Here is a 19,544-nt window from a genome sequence, read left to right as displayed (position 1 = left end):
TATAGTACCCCATGCCCCCCACAGAGCCCTATAGCCTCCCCCCAACCCTATAGCGCCCTGTGCCCCCCCCACAGAGCCCTATGGCCTCCCCCAACCCCTATAGCACCCCATGCCCCCCACAGACCCCTATAGCCCCCCACAGACGCCTATAGCCTCCCCCCAACCCCTATAGCGCCCCGTGCCCCCCACAGAGCCCTATGGCCTCCCCCCAACCCCTATAGCGCTCCATGCCCCCCCCCAAAGCCTATAGCCTCCCCCGTACACCTATAGCAGCCCATGCCCCCCCACAGAGCCCTATGGCCTCCTCCCAACCCCTATAGCACCCCATGCCCCCCCACAGAGCCCTATAGCCTCCCCCCAACCCCTGTAGTGCCCTGTGCCCCCCACAGAGCCCTATAGCCTCCCCCAACCCTATAGCGCCCCATGCCCCCCCACAGAGCCCTATAGCCCCCCCCAGATGCCTATAGCCTCTCCCCAACCCCTATAGCGCCCCATGCCCCCCACAGAGCCCTATGGCCTCCCCCCAACCCCTATAGCACCCCGTGCCCCCCCACAGACGCCTATGGCCTCCCCCCAACCCCTATAGCACCCCATGCCCCCCCACAGAGCCCTATAGCCCCCCACAGATGCCTATAGCCTCTCCCAACCCCTATAGCGCCCCATGCCCCCCACAGACGCCTATAGCCTCCTCCCAACCCCTATAGTGCCCCATGCCCCCCTCACAGAGCCCTATGGCCTCCCCCTGGACACCTATAGCTCCCCGTGGCCCCCCACAGAACCCTATGGCCTCCCCCCAACCCCTACAGCGCCCCATGCCCCCCACAGAGCCCTATAGCCTCCCCCCAACCCCTATAGTGCCCCATGCCCCCCCAAAACCCTATAGCCTCCCCGTACACTTATAGCAGCCCATGCCCCCCACAGAGCCCTATGGCCTCTCCCTAATCCCTATAGCGCCCCATGCCCCCCCACAGATGCTATAGACTCCCCCCAACCCCTATAGTACCCCATGCCCCCCACAGAGCCCTATAGCCTCCCCCCAACCCCTATAGCGCCCCATGCCCCCCCACAGAGCCCTATGGCCTCCCCCAACCCCTATAGCACCCCATGCCCCCCACAGAGCCCTATAGCCCCCCCACAGACGCCTATAGCCTCCCCCCAACCCCTATAGCACCCCATGCCCCCCACAGAGCCCTATAGCCCCCCCACAGACGCCTATAGCCTCCCCCCAACCCCTATAGCGCCCCATGCCCCCCCCAAAGCCTATAGCCTCCCCCGTACACCTATAGCAGCCCATGCCCCCCCACAGAGCCCTATGGCCTCCTCCCAACCCCTATAGCACCCCATGCCCCCCACAGAGCCCTATAGCCTCCCCCCAACCCCTATAGCACCCCGTGCCCCCCACAGAGCCCTATAGCCTCCCCCAACCCCTATAGCGCCCCGTGCCCCCCCACAGAGCCCTATAGCCTCCCCCCAACCCCTATAGCACCCCATGCCCCCCACAGAGCCCTATAGCCCCCCCACAGATGCCTATAGCCTCTCCCCAACCCCTATAGCGCCCCATGCCCCCCACAGACCCCTATAACCTCCCCCCAACCCCTATAGGACCCCGTGCCCCCCCACAGACGCCCATAGCCTCCACCCAACCCCTATAGTGCCCCATGCCCCCCCCAAAAGCCTATAGCCTCCCCCGTACACCTATAGCACCCCGTGCCCCCCCTCAGAGCCCTATGGCCTCCAGGACCCCCCCATGGGCCCCTATAGGAACACCGTGGCTCCTTATGGCGTCCTACAGAACCTCTACAGCAGCCCCACGAGTCCTATAGCTCCCCCATGGCTCCCCATGATCCCCCCCAGTACCCCTATAGGACCCTCATGGCTCCTCATGAACCCCCCCAGAACCCCTATAGCCTCCCCCGGCTCCTTATGACCCCCCACAGAGCCCCTATAGGACCCTCATGGGCCCCTATAAGACCCCCATGGCTCCTCATCACCCCCACAGAGCCCCTATAGAACCCCCGTGGGCCCCTATACCCCCCCCCACGAACCCCTATAGGACCCCCACGGCTCCTCATGACCCCCCACAGAGCCCCTATGGAACCTCCATGGGCCCCTATGCCCCCCTGCCAGCCCCCATAGGTTCCCTGCAGCTCCTGTGCCCCCCCCCAGCCTCTATTGGGCCCCTATAGCCCCCCCCAGCCCCTATAGGGCCCTTGCAGCCCCCCCATAACCCACCTCTATAGGTCCCTATAGCCTCTCAAACCCCCATTGGGTACCTATAGGGCCCCCACAGCCCCCCATAACTCCCCAATGGGCCCCTATAGCCCTCAGGGGCTCCCCAGACCCCCCCATAGGCTGCTATAGCCCCCCACCAGGCCCCCATATGTCCCCTATAGGTCCCTATGCCCCTTTCAGGTCCCCCATAAGCCCCTACACCCCCCCCAGCTCCTATAGACCCCTATATGTCTCAATAGCCCCCCCCCAGACCTGCCGTAGCCACCCGTAGTTCCCCTATAGCCCCGTATAGCCCCCTATAGGGCCCTATAGCTCTCTATATCCCCCATAAGCTCCCACAGGCTCCCCCATATCCCCCTATGGGCCCCAACAGGCACCTCATAGCCCATTATAGGCACCTATGGGCCCTCCCATAGTCCCCTATGGCTCTCCAGGCCCCCCACAGGCACCTATACCCCCCCCCCCAGGCTCCCCATAGTGCCCTACATGTCCCTATAGGCCCCTATACTGCCTCACAGGCCCCTATAGGAGCCCTAGGAGCCTCCTATAGGCCCCTATATCCCCTCGTAGACCTCCATAGGCTTCCCATAGGCCCCTATAGCCCTCCCATAGGCTCGTATAGGCCTCCCATAGGCTTCTATAGGCTCCCCATAGGGCCCCGTGTCCCCTCCCGGCCGCCGTCGGGGCCGCGCGCGCCGTGCTGTGTCACGAGGCCCCGCCCCCCTCATTCCGTATGCGCGGGGGGGAGGGCGGGGCCTGTCCATCCGGGCCCCGGCGAGCGGAAGGGGGCGTGGCCAGCCGGGGCGCGCCCCCTCCAATCAGCGCGTCGATTGCGGCGGGGGGGGAGGAGGCGGGCGGTGGCGGGAGGCGACAACCAATGGGAGAACGGCGCCGGGAGTCGACGGCCAATAGGAAGGGACGGGGGGCGGGGCGGAGAGCGGGGAGGGAGGAGGCGGCGGGGGGCAGCCGCCGCCGCCGCCATCTTGTCGCGGAGGAGCCGAGCGGAGCGGGCGGGACCCGGCGGCGGGGCCTGGACAGCATCATTGGTGCGGGGGGGCCGGGCCCGGGGGGGCCCCGGGGGGCGGCGGGGGGGGGCACGGGAAGCGGCGGGGGGGGGGGGGGGGGGTGTTTGGGGGGACCCGCCCCCGGTTAGTGGGAACCCCGCCCCGGTTAGTGGGACCCCCCCCACCCCGGGCCTGTGAGGAGGCCTTGGGGGGGGAGTCCCGGTAATGGGAACCGGGCCCCGGTTAATGGGAATCGCCCCCCCCACCCCCCCCACCCCCCCGGCTCCGGGAATGGGAACGCCCCCCTCGCAGCGGCCCCGGTAATAGGAACCCGGTACCGGTTAATGGGACTCCCCCTCCGGGCCCCCCGGTAATAGGAACCCGGTACCGGTTAATGGGACACCCCCCCCCTCCGGGCCCCCCGGTAATAGGAACCCGGTACCGGTTAATGGGACCCCCCCTCCGGGCCCCCCGGTAATAGGAACCCGGTACCGGTTAATGGGACCCCCCCCCCCCCCCTCCGGGCCCCCTGTTAATGGGAACCCCCCCTCCCGGCCCCCCGGTAATAGGAACCCGGTACCGGTTAATGGGAACCCCCCTCCGGGCCCCCGGTTAATGGGAACCCGGTACCGGTTAATGGGACCCCCCCCCCCCTCCGGCCCCCCGGTAATAGGAACCCGGTACCGGTTAATGGGATCCCCCCTCCGGGCCCCCGGTTAATGGGAACCCGGTACCGGTTAATGGGACCCCCCCTCCGGGCCCCCCGGTAATAGGAACCCGGTACCGGTTAATGGGAACCCCCCCCCTCCGGGCCCCCCGGTTAATGGGAACCCGGTACCGGTTAATGGGACCCCCCCCCCCCCCTCCGGGCCCCCCGGTAATAGGAACCCGGTACCGGTTAATGGGACCCCCCCCCCGGCGCCCCCCTCCCGGTAGTGAGACCCCCTCCCCCGGTAACGGGACCCTCTCAGTGGCCCCCGTTAACGCCCCCCCCCCCCCGTTAATGGGAACCCCGGGAAAGCCCCGCCCCCTGTAAGCTGGGGGGGAGGGGCTGGCCCGGGTCACTCGGTATCACCCCCAGTGTCCCTTGGTGTCACCCAGTATCCCCCGGTGTCACCTGGTGCCACCCCAGTGTCCCTTGGTGTCACCCTGCATGCCCCGGTGTCACCCGGTGTCACCCCCAGTGTCCCTCGGTGTCACCCGGTGCCACCCAGTATCCCCCAGTGTCACCCGGTGTCACCCCAGTGTCCCTTGGTGTCACCCTGCATGCCCCGGTGTCACCCGGTGTCACCCCCAGTGTCCCTCGGTGTCACCCGGTGCCACCCAGTATCCCCCAGTGTCACCCGGTGTCCCCCCCAGTGTCACCTGGTGTCACCCTGCGTGCCCCGGTGTCACCCGGTGTCCCCCTCAGTGTCCCTCGGTGTCACCCGGTGCCACCCAGTATCCCCCAGTGTCACCCGGTGTCACCCCCAGTGTCCCTCGGTGTCACCCATTATCCCCCAGTGTCACCCGGTGTCACCCCAGTGTCCCTTGGTGTCACCCTGCATGCCCCGGTGTCACCCGGTGTCCCCCCCAGTGTCCCTCGGTGTCACCCGGTGCCACCCAGTATCCCCCAGTGTCACCCGGTGTCACCCCCAGTGTCACCCGGTGTCACCCCAGTGTCCCTTGGTGTCACCCTGCATGCCCCGGTGTCACCCGGTGTCCCCCCCAGTGTCCCTCGGTGTCACCCAGTGCCACCCGGTGTCACCCAGTATCCCCTGGTGTCACCCGGTGTCACCCCCAGTGTCCCTCGGTGTCACCTGGTGTCACCCAGTATCCCCCAGTGTCACCCGGTGTCCCCCCCAGTGTCCCTTGGTGTCACCCTGCATGCCCTGGTGCCACCCAGTATCCCCCAGTGTCACCCAGTGTCCCTCCCAGTGTCCCTCGGTGTCACCCGGTGTCCCTCAGTGTCACCCTCCATGCCCTGGTGTCACCCGGTGTCCCCCCCAGTGTCCCTTGGTGTCACCCTCCATCCCCTGGTGTCACCCGGTGTCCCCCCCCGGTGTCCCCCAGTGTCACCCTGCATGCCCCAGTGTCCCCCCCAGTGTCCCTCGGTGTCACCTGGTGTCCCCCTCCATCCCCCAGTGTCACCCAGTGTCCCCCCCAGTGTCCCTCGGTGTCACCCGGTGCCACCCAGTATCCCCTGGTGTCACTCTCCATCCCCTGGTGTCACCCAGTGTCCCCCCCCCAGTGTCCCTCGGTGTCACCTGGTGTCACCCAGTGTCACCCTCCATCCCCCGGTGTCACCCAGTGTCCCCCCCAGTGTCCCTCGGTGTCACTTTCTATGCCCTGGTGTCCCTCGGTGTCACCCCCTGTGTCCCTCAGTGTCACCCTCCATGCCCCAGTGTCCCTCCAGTGTCACCCAGTGTCACCCTCCATTCCTCAGTGTCACCCAGTGTCCCCCCCAGTGTCCCCCTCCATGCCCCGGTGTCCCCCAGTGTCCCTTGTTGTCACCCTGCATGCCCTGGTGTCACCCCCAGTGTCACCCAGTGTCACCCTCCATCCCTCAATGTCACCCAGTGTCCCCTAGTGTCACCCTTTCCGTTCCCCGGTGTCCCCCTCTCTATCCCCCGATGTCACCCAGTGTCCCTTGGTGTCACCCTCCATCCCCCGGTGTCACCCCCAGTGTCCCTTGGTGTCACCCTGCATGCCCTGGTGTCACCCCCAGTGTCCCTCGGTGTCCCCCAGTGTCCCCTCCCAGTGTCCCTCAGTGTCACCCTCCACGCCCTAGTGTCACCCAGTGTCCCTCGGTGTCACCCTCCATCCCTCAGTGTCACCCAGTGTCCCCCAGTGTCACCCTCTCCATCCCCGGTGCCACCCCGTGTGTCACCCACCCCCCTCGGTGTCACCCGCTGCCACCCCACGTCCCCCCTAAATGTCACCCCAGTGTCACTCGCTGTCCCCGGTGTCACCCCATGTGTCACCAGGAGCCGCTCTGTGTCCCTCAGTGCCACCTCGTGTGTCACCTACCGCCCTCGGTGTCACCCGCTGTCACCCTACGTCCCCCCAAATGTCACCCAGTGTCACCCCGTGTCCCTCCCGGTGTCACCCAGAGCCACTGGTGTGACTGTGTGTCCCTCAGTGTCACCTCCAGTGTCACCCACCACCCTCAGTGTCACCCGGTGTCACCCCGTGTGTCACCTGGTGCCACCGCGTGTCCCTTAGTGCCACCCTGCCTGTCACCCACCGCCCTCAGCCTCACCCGCTGCCCCCCCCCCCCCGTCCCCCCCCAAACGTCACCCCCCGGTGTCACCCTGGGTCCCCCCCCGCTGGCACCCTCTGCGTCCCCTGCTGTCACCCCCCCGTTGTCCCCAGCTGACCTCTGACCTCTGACCCCGCAGATGTCCAGCTCCCCGCTGTCGAAGAAGCGCCGCGTCTCCGGGTCCGAGCCGCCGACGGGCTCCAGCCGCGCCCCCGCCCCCGCCGTCCCCCCCAGCGTCACCCCCACCAACGTGAGTGTCACCTCCCGTCACCCGGTGTCACCCAGCTGCCACCCGGCTTTCCCCGTCCCCCCCGGGTGGCCCTGTCACCCTTCGGGGGGGCCTTGTCACCTTCTCTGGTCTCATTGTCACCCTGCGGTGCTCGGAGCCACCCCCGTCAACGGGAGTGTCACCCGGTGTCACCTTGCTGTCACCCGGTGTCACCCAGATGTCCCCCGGTGTCACCCAGCTGCCACCCGGCTTTCCCCGTCCCCCCCGGGTGGCCCTGTCACCCTTCGGGGGGGCCTTGTCACCTTCTCTGGTCTCGTTGTCACCCCTGCGGTGCTCGGAGCCACCCCCGTCAACGGGAGTGTCACCCGGTGTCACCTCCCGTCACCCGGTGTCACCCAGCTGCCACCCGATTTCCCCGTCCCCCCCGGGTGGCCCTGTCACCCTTTGGGGGGGCCTTGTCACCTTCTCTGGTCTCGTTGTCACCCCTGCGGTGCTCGGAGCCACCCCCGTCAACGAGCGTGTCACCCGGTGTCACCTTGGTGTCACCTGGTGTCACCCAGATGTCCCCCGGTGTCACCCAGCTGCCACCTGGCTTTCCCCGTCCCCCCCGGGTGGCCCTGTCACCCTTCGGGGGGGCCTTGTCACCTTCTCTGGTCTCGTTGTCACCCCTGCGGTGCTCGGAGCCACCCCCGTCAACGGGAGTGTCACCCGGTGTCACCTTGGTGTCACCCGGTGTCACCCAGATGTCCCCCGGTGTCACCCAGCTGCCACCCGATTTCCCTGTCACCCCCGGGTGGCCCTGTCACCCTTTGGGGGGGCCTTGTCACCTTCTCTGGTCTCATTGTCACCCTGCGGTGCTCAGAGCCACCCCTGTCAATGGGAGTGTCACCCGGTGTCACCTTGCTGTCACCCGGTGTCACCCAGATGTCCCCCGGTGTCACCCAGCTGCCACCCGGCTTTCCCCGTCCCCCCCGGTTGGCCCTGTCACCCTTCGGGGGGGCCTTGTCACCTTCTCTGGTCTTGTTGTCACCCTGTGGTGCTCGGAGCCACCCCCGTCAACGGGAGTGTCACCCGGTGTCACCTTGGTGTCACCCGGTGTCACCCAGCTGCCTCCCAGGTTTCCCCGTCCCCCCCGGGTGGCCCTGTCACCCTTCAGGGGGGCCTTGTCACCTTCTCTGGTCTCGTTGTCACCCCTGCGGTGCTCAGAGCCACCCCCCTCAACGGAAGTGTCACCCGGTGTCACCTTGGTGTCACCTGGTGTCACCCAGCTGCCACCCAGGTTTCCCCGTCCCCCCTGGGTGGCCCTGTCACCCCCCGGGAGGCTCCTGTCACCTTCTCTGGTCTCGTTGTCACCCCTGCGGTGCTCAGAGCCACCCCCGTCAACAGGAGTGTCACCCGGTGTCACCTTGGTGTCACCCGGTGTCACCCAGATGTCCCCAGGTTTCCCCATCACCCCCGGGTGGCCCTGTCACCCCCCCGGGAGCCTCCTGTCACCTTCTCTGGTCTCGTTGTCACCCCTGCGGTGCTCGGAGCCACCCCCGCCAACAGGAGTGTCACCCGGTGTCACCTTGGTGTCACCTGGTGTCACCCAGATGTCCCCCGGTGTCACCCAGCTGCCACCCGGCTTTCCCCGTCCCCCCCGGGTGGCCCTGTCACCCTTCGGGGGGGCCTTGTCACCTTCTCTGGTCTCGTTGTCACCCCTGCGGTGCTCGGAGCCACCCCCGTCAACGGGAGCGTCACCCGGTGTCACCTTGGTGTCACCCAGATGTCCCCAGGTTTCCCCGTCACCCCCGGGTGGCCCTGTCACCCCCCCGGGAGGCTCCTGTCACCTTCTCTGGTCTCGTTGTCACCCCTGCGGTGCTCGGAGCCACCCCCGTCAACGGGAGTGTCACCCGGTGTCACCCGGTGTCACCCAGCTGTCCCCAGGTTTCCCCGTCCCCCCCGGGTGGCCCTGTCACCCCCCGCGGGAGGCTCCTGTCACCTTCTCTGGTCTCATTGTCACCCCTGCGGTGCTCGGAGCCACCCCCGCCAACAGGAGTGTCACCCGGTGTCACCTTGGTGTCCCCCGGTGTCACCCAGATGTCCCCCGGTGTCACCCAGCTGCCACCCGGCTTTCCCCGTCCCCCCCGGGTGGCCCTGTCACCCTTCGGGGGGGCCTTGTCACCTTCTCTGGTCTCGTTGTCACCCCTGCGGTGCTCGGAGCCACCCCCGTCAACGGGAGTGTCACCCGGTGTCACCTTGGTGTCACCCGGTGTCACCCAGATGTCCCCGGGTGGCCCTGTCACCCCCCCGGGAGGCTCCTGTCACCTCCTCCGGTCTCGTTGTCACCCCTGCGGTGCTCTGAGCTTCCTGTGCTAACGTGACTGTCACCCGCCGTCACCTCCTGTCACCCGGTGTCACTTTGCTGTCACCCGGTGTCACTACGTGTCCTGGGGGGGTGACGTGTGTCCCCCCCCCCCCCCCGATCCTTGTCGTCCCCTCTGCCCCGCCCCCCGCAACGGGTTTGTCACCCCCTGTCACCCGCTCCCGCTGTCACCTTGGCCCCCCCTGTTGTCACCCGGATGTCACCCGTTTGTCCCCTCCCGGCTCTTCCTGCCCCACCCCCGGGTCGCACAACTCCAGCGTCACCCGGTGTCACCCACCCGGTGTCACCCGGCCGTGTCCCCCCGCCCCCCCGATGTCCCCTCCGCCGGGTGTCTGTGTCCCCCCCCCCCCCGGTGACGCTGTTGTCACCTTGTCACCCCCCCAGGGCATGGCGAAGAACGGGGGCGAGGCCGAGATCGATGAGGGGCTGTACTCCCGCCAGCTGTGAGTACCCGCGGGGGGGGCCCTATGGATTTGGGGGGGGGGGGGCCCTATGGATTTGGGAGGCTCCATAGGTGCTTGGGTGGATCCTTATGGATTTGGGGGGGGTCCCTATGGATTTGGGAGGCTCCATAGGTGCTTGGGTGGATCCTTATGGATTTGGGGGGGGTCCCTATGGATTTGGGGGGCTCCATAGGTGCTTGGGTGGATCCCTATGGACATGGGGGGGGGCTCCCTGGCCGCCCGGGTCCCTTCTGGGGGTGTTGGGGGGGTCCCTACGGATTTGGGGGGCTCCCAGGATGGCTGGGTCCCCCCCCCCGGGGGTGTTGGGGGGGTCCCTATGGATTTGGGGGGCTCCATAGGTGCTTGGGTGGATCCCTATGGATTTGAGGGGGTTCCTATGGATTTGGGGGGCTCCATAGGTGCTTGGGTGGATCCCTATGGACATGGGGGGGGGGGCTCCCTGGCTGCCTGGGTCCCTCCTGGGGGTGTTGGGGGGGTCCCTATGGATTTGGGGGGGGTTCCTATGGATTTGGGGGGCTCCATAGGTGCTTGGGTGGATCCCTATGGACATGGGGGGGGGGGCTCCCTGGCTGCCTGGGTCCCTCCTGGGGGTGTTGGGGGGGTCCCTATGGATTTGGGGGGGGTTCCTATGGATTTGGGGGGCTCCATAGGTGCTTGGGTGGATCCCTATGGACATGGGGGGGGGCTCCCTGGCTGCCCGGGTCCCTCCTGGGGGAGTTGGGGGGGTCCCTATGGATTTGGGGGGCTCCATAGGTGCTTGGGTGGATCCCTATGGACTTGAGGGGGGGGGCTCCCTGGCCGCCCGGGTCCCTCCTGGGGGTGTTGGGTGGATCCCTATGGATTTGGGGGGGTCCCTATGGATTTGGGGGGCTCCATAGGTGCTTGGGTGGATCCCTATGGACATGGGGGGGGGCTTCCTGGCTGCCTGGGTCCCCCCCGGGGGAGTTGGGGGGGTCCCTATGGATTTGGGGGGCTCCATAGGTGCTTGGGTGGATCCCTATGGACTTGAGGGGGGGGGCTTCCTGGGTCCCTCGTGGGGGTGTTGGGGGGTCCCTATGGATTTGGGGGGGCTCCCCAGAACTCTGGGTCCCCCCCGGGGGAGTTGGGGGGGTCCCTATGGATTTAGGGGGCTCCATAGGTGCTTGGGTGGATCCCTATGGATTTGGGGGGATCCCTATGGATTTGGGGGGCTCCATAGGTGCTTGGGTAGATCCCTATGGACATGGGGGGGGGGGGCTTCCTGGCTGCCTGGGTCCCCCCCGAGGGAGTTGGGGGGGTCCCTATGGATTTGGGGGGCTCCCAGGATAGCTGGGTCCCCCCTGGGGGTGTTGGGGGGGTCCCTATGGATTTGGGGGGCTCCATAGGTGCTTGGGTGGATCCCTATGGACTTGGGGGGGTCCCTACGGATTTGGGGGGCTCCCAGGATGGCTGGGTCCCCCCACGGGGGTGTTGGGGGGGTCCCTATGGATTTGGGGGGCTCCATAGGTGCTTGGGTGGATCCCTATGGACATGGGGGGGTTCCTATGGATTTGGGGGGCTCCATAGGTGCTTGGGTGGATCCTTAGGGACTTGGGGGGGGGCTCCCTGGCCGTCTGGGTCCCTCTCAGGGGTTTTTGGGGTTCCTATGGACTTGGGGGGGGTCCCTATGGATTTGGGGGGCTCCATAGGTGCTTGGGTGGATCCCTATGGATTTGGGGGGGGGTCCCTATGGATTTGGGGGGCTCCATAGGTGCTTGGGTGGATCCCTATGGACATGGGGGGGGGGGGCTTCCTGGCTGCCTGGTTCCCTCCCGGGGGTGTTGGGGGGGTCCCTATGGATTTGGGAGGCTCCATAGGTGCTTGGGTGGATCCTTAGGGACTTCGGGGGGGGGGCTCCCTGGCCATCTGGGTCCCTCTCAGGGGTTTTTGGGGTTCCTATGGACTTGGGGGGGGTTCCTATGGATTTGGGGGGCTCCATAGGTGCTTGGGTGGATCCCTATGGACATGGGGGGGTTCCTATGGATTTGGGGGGCTCCATAGGTGCTTGGGTGGATCCCTATGGACTTGGGGGGGGTTCCTATGGATTTGGGGGGCTCCATAGGTGCTTGGGTGGATCCCTATGGACATGGGGGGGGGCTTCCTGGCTGCCTGGGTCCCCCCCCGGGGGTGTTGAGGGGGTCCCTATGGACTTGGGGGGGGTTCCTATGGATTTGGGGGGCTCCATAGGTGCTTGGGTGGATCCCTATGGACATGGAGGGGGGAGGGCTTCCTGGCTGCCTGGGTCCCCCCCAGGGGTGTTGGGGGGGGTCCCTATGGATTTGGGGGGCTCCATAGGTGCTTGGGTGGATCCCTATGGATTTGGGGGGGGGGTCCCTATGGATTTGGGGGGCTCCATAGGTGCTTGGGTGGATCCCTATGGACATGGGGGGGGGTCCCTATGGATTTGGGGGGCTCCATAGGTGCTTGGGTGGATCCCTATGGATTTGGGGGGGTCCCTATGGATTTGGGGGGCTCCATAGGTGCTTGGGTGGATCCCTATGGACATGGGGGGGGGGCTCCCTGGCTGCCTGGGTCCCCCCGGGGGAGTTGGGGGGGTCCCTATGGATTTGGTGGGGTCCCTACGGATTTGGGGGGCTCCCAGGATGGCTGGGTCCCCCCCCGGGGGTGTTGGGGGGGTCCGTATGGATTTGGGGGGCTCCATAGGTGCTTGGGTGGATCCTTAGGGACTTGGGGGGGGGCTCCCTGGCCGTCTGGGTCCCTCTCAGGGGTTTTTGGGGTTCCTATGGACTTGGGGGGGGTTCCTATGGATTTGGGGGGCTCCATAGGTGCTTGGGTGGATCCCTATGGACATGGGGGGGGGCTTCCTGGCTGCCTGGGTCCCCCCCCGGGGGTGTTGAGGGGGTCCCTATGGACTTGGGGGGGGTTCCTATGGATTTGGGGGGCTCCATAGGTGCTTGGGTAGATCCCTATGGACATGGAGGGGGGAGGGCTTCCTGGCTGCCTGGGTCCCCCCCAGGGGTGTTGGGGGGGGTCCCTATGGATTTGGGGGGCTCCATAGGTGCTTGGGTGGATCCCTATGGATTTGGGGGGGGGTCCCTATGGATTTGGGGGGCTCCATAGGTGCTTGGGTGGATCCCTATGGACATGGGGGGGGGGCTTCCTGGCTGCCTGGGTCCCCCCCCGGGGGTGTTGAGGGGGTCCCTATGGATTTGGGGGGGGTTCCTATGGATTTGGGGGGCTCCATAGGTGCTTGGGTGGATCCCTATGGACATGGGGGGGGGGCTCCCTGGCTGCCCGGGTCCCTCCTGGGGGAGTTGGGGGGGCCCCTATGGATTTAGGGGGCTCCATAGGTGCTTGGGTGGATCCTTATGGATTTGGGGGGGGTCCCTATGGATTTGGGGGGCTCCATAGGTGCTTGGGTGGATCCCTATGGACATGGGGGGGGGGGCTTCCTGGCTGCCTGGTTCCCTCCCGGGGGTGTTGGGAGGTCCCTATGGATTTGGGGGGGCTCCCTGGACGTCTGGGTCCCCCCCGGGGGTGTTGGGGGGTCCCTATGGATTTGGGGGGGCTCCCTGGCCGCCCGGGTCCCTCCCGGGGGTGTTGGGGGGTCCCTATGGATTTGGGGGGGCTCCCTGGCCGCCCGGGTCCCTCCCGGGGGTGTTGGGGGGTCCCTATGGATTTGGGGGGGGCTCCCCAGATGTCTGGCTCCCTCCTGGAGTTTTCCGGATCCCCATGGAACTGGGGGGCGGGGGGGGGGTCCCTATGGATTTGGGGGGCTCCCCGCATGTTTGGCTCCCTCCCAGGTACCTTCAGCCATTTCCGGGGACCTTGGGGGACCCCGTGAGGATTTGGGGGACCCCTTTGACCCCCCCTTTTTTTCCTCCCCCCCCCCCCAGGTACGTGCTGGGCCACGAGGCGATGAAGCGGATGCAGACGTCCAACGTCCTGGTGTCGGGGCTGCGGGGGCTGGGGGTGGAGGTGGCCAAAAACCTGGTGCTGGGGGGGGTCAAATCCGTCACCCTCCACGACCCCCAACCCGCCGCCTGGCCTGACCTCGCCTCCCAGGTGAGCTAATTAACCTCCTGAGCTTAATTAACCCCCCTGGGGTTAATTAGCACCCCCACTTTGGGGCAGGTAACCCCCGTGAGGGGCTGGTTTTTAGGGGGGGGGGCATGTCTGGGGTGAGCTGAATACCTCCCCCCCCCCCCGGGTGTAATTAATCTACTCTGGGATCATTATCAGGCTTCACCGGTGCAATTAAATGTCAGTAATTAATTAATCTGGGGGGGGCAATTAATTAATAGGGGGGTTAATTGATTAATCAGGGGGCAATTAGATGCATTGGGGGTGGTTGTGGGGGGTGTTGGGGTTGCCCGGGGGGAGCTAAATGCTCCCCCCGGGGTAATTAATTCCCCCTGGGGTCGTTATTAGGGCTCATCAGGGGAGTTAAGTGTCGCCCATGGGGTAATTAATTAATTTGGGGGATAATTAATTAATCTGGGGGGTAATTAGATGCCATGTGGGCTGGTTGTGTGGGGTGATGGGGTTGCGGAGGGGAGCTAAATGCTCCCCCCGGGGTAATTAATTCCCCCTGGGGTCGTTATCGGGCTCCATCATGGGACTTAAGTGCTCCCCATGCAGTAATTAATTAATTTGGGTGGTAATTAATTAATCAGAAGGTAATTAACCCCCATTGGGGGGGTGGGGGGGGTGATGGGGTGGCTGAGGGGAGCTAAATGCTCCCCCTGGGGTAATTAATTCCCCCTGGGGTCGTTATTAGGGCTCATCAGGGGAGTTAAATGCCCACCATTGGGTAATTAATTAATTTGGAGGATAATTAATTAATCTGGGGGGTAATTAGATGCCATGGGGGGTGGTTGTGGGAGGTGATGGGGTTGCCTGGGGGAGCTAAATGCTCCTCCCGGGGTAATTAATTCCCCCTGGGGTCGTTATCGGGCTCCATCATGGGACTTAAGTGCTCCCCATGCAGTAATTAATTAATTTGGATGGTAATTAATTAATCAGAAGGTAATTAAACCCCATTGGGGGGGATTGTGGGTGGTGATGGGGTGGCTGAGGGGAGCTAAATGCTCCCCCTGGGGTAATTAATTCCCCCTGGGGTCGTTACTAGGGCTCATCAGGGGAGTTAAATACCCACCATTGGGTAATTAATTAATTTGGGGGATAATTAATGAATCTGGGGGGTAATTAGATGCCATGGGGGGTGGTTGTGTGGGGTGATGGGGTTGCCTGGGGGAGCTAAATGCTCCCCCCGGGGTAATTAATTCCCCCTGGGGTCGTTATCGGGCTCTATCATGGGACTTAAGTGCTCCCCATGCAGTAATTAATTAATTTGGGTGGTAATTAATTAATCAGAAGGTAATTAAACCCCATGGGGGGGGATTGTGGGGGGTGATGGGGTGGCTGAGGGGAGCTAAATGCTCGCCCTGGGGTAATTAATTCCCCCTGGGGTCGTTACTAGGGCTCATCAGGGGAGTTAAGTGTCGCCCATGGGGTAATTAATTAATTTGGGGGATAATTAATTAATCTGGGGGGTAATTAGATGCCATGTGGGCTGGTTGTGTGGGGTGATGGGGTTGCGGAGGGGAGCTAAATGCTCCCCCCGGGGTAATTAATTACCCCTGGGGTCGTTATTAGGGCTCATCAGGGGAGTTAAGTGTCGCCCATGGGGTAATTAATTAATTTGGGGGATAATTAATTAATCTGGGGGGTAATTAGACCCCATGGGGGGTGGTTGTGGGGGGTGATGGGGTTGCCCGGGGGAGCTAAATGCTCCCCCCGGGGTAATTAATTCATCCTGGGGTCGTTATCGGGCTCCATCATGGGACTTAAGTGCTCCCCATGCAGTAATTAATTAATTTGGGTGGTAATTAATTAATCAGAAGGTAATTAAACCCCATGGGGGGGGGATTGTGGGGGGTGATGGGGTGGCTGAGGGGAGCTAAATGCTCGCCCTGGGGTAATTAATTCCCCCTGTGGTCGTTATTAGGGCTCATCAGGGGAGTTAAATGCCCACCATTGGGTAATTAATTAATTTGGGGGATAATTAATTAATTTGGGGGGTAATTAGATGCCATGGGGGGTGGTTGTGTGGGGTGATGGGGTTGCCGAGGGGAGCTAAATGCTCCCCCCGGGGTAATTAATTCCCCCTGGGGTCGTTATCGGGCTTCATCATGAGACTTAGAGTGCTCCCCATGCAGTAATTAATTAATTTGGGTGGTAATTAATTAATTAAAAGGTAATTAAACCCCATTAGGGGGATGTGGGGGGTGATGGGGTGGCTGAGGGGAGCTAAATGCTCCCCCTGGGGTAATTAATTCCCCCTGGGGTCGTTATTAGGGCTCATCAGGGGACTTAAATGCCCACCATTGGCTAATTAATTAATTTGAGGGATAATTAATTAATCTGGGGGGTAATTAGACCCCATGGGGGGTGGTTGTGTGGGGTGATGGGGTTGCCTGGGGGAGCTAAATGCTCCCCCCGGGGTAATTAATTCCCCCTGGGGTCGTTATCGGGCTCCATCATGGGACTTAAGTGCTCCCCATGCAATAATTAATTAATTTGGGTGGTAATTAATTAATCAGAAGGTAATTAAACCCCATGGGGGGGGATTGTGGGTGGTGATGGGGTGGCTGAGAGGAGCTAAATGCTCCCCCTGGGGTAATTAATTCCCCCTGTGGTCGTTATTAGGGGTCATCAGGGGAGTTAAATGCCCACCATTGGGTAATTAATTAATTTGGGGGATAATTAATTAATCTGGGGGGTAATTAGATGCCATGGGGGGTGGTTGTGGGGGGTGATGGGGTTGCCTGGGGGAGCTAAATGCTCCCCCCGGGGTAATTAATTCCCCCTGGGGTCGTTATCGGGCTCCATCATGAGACTTAGAGTGCTCCCCATGCAGTAATTAATTAATTTGGGTGGTAATTAATTAATCAGAAGGTAATTAAACCCCATTGGGGGGATGTGGGTGGTGATGGGGTGGCTGAGGGGAGCTAAATGCTCCCTCCGGGGTAATTAATTCCCCCTGGGGTCGTTATTAGGGCTCATCAGGGGAGTTAAATGCCCACCATTGGGTAATTAATTAATTTGGGGGATAATTAATTAATCTGGGGGGTAATTAGATGCCATGGGGGGTGGTTGTGGGGGGTGATGGGGTTGCCCGGGGGAGCTAAATGCTCCCCCCGGGGTAATTAATTCCCCCTGGGGTCGTTATCGGGCTTCATCATGAGACTTAGGGTGCTCCCCATGCAGTAATTAATTAATTTGGGTGGTAATTAATTAATTAAAAGGTAATTAAACCCCATTAGGGGGATGTGGGGGGTGATGGGGTGGCTGAGGGGAGCTAAATGCTCCCCCTGGGGTAATTAATTCCCCCTGGGGTCGTTATTAGGGCTCATCAGGGGACTTAAATGCCCACCATTGGGTAATTAATTAATTTGAGGGATAATTAATTAGTCTGGGGGGTAATTAGACCCCATGGGGGGTGGTTGTGTGGGGTGATGGGGTTGCCCGGGGGAGCTAAATGCTCCCCCCGGGGTAATTAATTCCCCCTGGGGTCGTTATCGGGCTCCATCATGAGACTTAGAGTGCTTCCCATGCAGCAATTAATTAATTTGGGTGGTAATTAATTAATCAGAAGGTAATTAAACCCCATTGGGGGGGGTGTGGGGGGTGATGGGGTTGCCTGGGGGAGCTAAATGCTTCCTCCGGGGTAATTAATTCCCCCTGGGGTCGTTACTAGGGCTCATCAGGGGACTTAAATATCCACCATTGGGTAATTAATTAATTTGGGGGATAATTAATTAATCTGGGGGGTAATTAGATGCCATGGGGGGTGGTTGTGGGGGGTGATGGGGTTGCCGAGGGGAGCTAAATGCTCCCCACGGGGTAATTAATTCCCCCTGGGGTCGTTACTAGGGCTCATCAGGTGAGTTAAATGCCCACCATTGGGTAATTAATTAATTTGGGGGATAATTAATTAATCTCTGGCGTAATTAGACTCCATGGGGGGTGGTTGTGGGGGGTATGGGGTTGCCCGGGGGAGTTAAATGCTCCCCCCAGGGTAATTAATTTGATGGGGGGGTAAATATCCCCCCATGGCCCTTAAATACCCCACTGGCACCCTAAATACCCCCCAAAGTCCTTAAATACTCTCCTGGGGGCCTATAGAACCCCCCCGAACCCTTAAATACTCTGCTGGGGACCTATAGAACCTCCCCAAAGCCTTAAAAACCCTTCTGGGGGCCTATAGAAACCCCCCAAAGCATTAAATACGCTTCTGGGGGCTTATAGACCCCCTCAAAGCCTTAAATACCCTCCTGGGGGCCTATAGAACCCCCCCAAAGCCTTAAGTACGCTCCTGGGGGCCTATAGAACCCCCCCCTAAACCCTTAAAAACACTTCTGGGGACCTATAGAACCCCCCCAAAGCCTTAAAGACCCTTCTGGGGGCCTATAGAAACCCGCCAAAGCATTAAATACGCTTCTGGGGGCTTATAGACCCCCCCAAAGCCCTAAATACTCTCCTGGGGATCTATAGAACCTCCCCAAATCCCTAAATACTCTCCTGGGGTCCTATAGAACCCCCCCAAAGCCTTAAATACCCTCCTGGGGGCCTATAGAACCCCCCCAAAGCCTTAAATACGCTCGTGGGGACCTATAGATCCCCCCCAAAGCCTTAAGTACCCTCTTGGGGGCCAATAGAAACTCTCTAAAGCCTTAAGTACTCTCCTGGGGGCCTATAGAACCCCCCCCAAACCCTTAAAAACCCTTCTGGGGACCTATAGAACCCCCCCAAAGCCTTAAAGACCCTTCTGGGGGCCTATAGACCCCCACAAAGCATTAAATACCCTTCTGGGGGCCTATAGAAACCCCCCAAAGCATTAAGTACGCTTCTGGGGGCTTATAGACCCCCCCAAAGCCCTAAATACTCTCCTGGGGACCTATAGAACCCCCCCAAATCCCTAAATACTCTCCTGGGGTCCTATAGAACCCCCCCAAAGCCTTAAATACTCTCCTGGGGACCTATAGAACCCCCCCAAAGCCCTAAATACTGTCCTGGGGGCCTGTAGGACCCCCTCAAAGCCTTAAGTACTCTCCTGGGGGCCTATAGAACCCCCCCAAAGCCTTAAATACCCTCGTGGGGACCTATAGACCCCCCCCCAAAGCCTTAAATACGCGCTTGGGGGCCTATAGAATCCCTCTAAAGCCTTAAATACCCTCATGGGGACCTATAGAACCCCCCCCAAAGCCTTAAAGACTCTTCTGGGGTCCTATAGAAACCCCCCAAAGCATTAAATACGCTTCTGGGGGCTTATAGACCCCCCCAAAGCCTTAAATACCTTCCTGGGGGCTTACAGAACCCCCCCAAATCCCTAAATACTGTCCTGGGGGCCTGTAGGACCCCCTCAAAGCCTTAAGTACTCTCCTGGGGGCCTATAGAACCCCCCCAAAGCCTTAAATACCCTCGTGGGGACCTATAGACCCCCCCCCAAAGCCTTAAATACGCGCTTGGGAGCCTATAGAATCCCTCTAAAGCCTTAAATACCCTCATGGGGACCTATAGAACCCCCCCCAAAGCCTTAAAGACTCTTCTGGGGTCCTATAGAAACCCCCCAAAGCATTAAATACGCTTCTGGGGGCTTATAGACCCCCCCAAAGCCTTAAATACCTTCCTGGGGGCCTACAGAATCCCCCCAAATCCCTAAATACTCTCCTGGGGTCCTATAGAACCCCCCCAAAGCCTTAAATACCCTCCTGGGGGCCTGTAGAACCCCCTCAAAGCCTTAAATACGCTCTTGGGAGCCTATAGAAACCCCCTAAAGCCTTAAATACCCTCATGGGGACGTATAGAACCCCCCCCAAAGCCTTAAATACCTTCTTGGGGGCCTATAGACCCCCCCCAAATCCCTAAATACTCTCCTGGGGTCCTATAGAACCCCCCCAAAGCCTTAAATACCCTCCTGGGGGCCTGTAGAACCCCCTCAAAGCCTTAAATACGCTCTTGGGAG

General features: G+C 61.9%; 1 protein-coding gene across 1 annotated transcript in view; it reads left to right on the top strand.

Annotated features, from left to right (window-relative positions):
• Positions 1-3,184: 3,184 nt before the first annotated feature.
• UBA1 (ubiquitin like modifier activating enzyme 1) overlaps positions 3,185-19,544 on the top strand; it is a 56,781-nt gene continuing 40,421 nt past the window's right edge. The window contains exons 1-4 of the mRNA XM_075489531.1: positions 3,185-3,278; positions 6,617-6,727; positions 9,456-9,514; positions 13,411-13,579. Coding sequence (XP_075345646.1) covers positions 6,617-6,727; positions 9,456-9,514; positions 13,411-13,579 — 339 coding nt within the window. The 5' untranslated portion in view covers positions 3,185-3,278. The remainder of the gene's footprint in view (positions 3,279-6,616; positions 6,728-9,455; positions 9,515-13,410; positions 13,580-19,544) is intronic.

The sequence above is a fragment of the Mycteria americana genome, unplaced genomic scaffold, assembly GCF_035582795.1.
Source record: "Mycteria americana isolate JAX WOST 10 ecotype Jacksonville Zoo and Gardens unplaced genomic scaffold, USCA_MyAme_1.0 Scaffold_177, whole genome shotgun sequence".
In the NCBI taxonomy this organism is placed as follows: Eukaryota; Metazoa; Chordata; class Aves; order Ciconiiformes; family Ciconiidae; genus Mycteria; species Mycteria americana.
The sequence above is the reverse complement of the archived record's forward strand: the minus strand, read 5'-3'. Positions and strand labels throughout refer to the sequence as shown.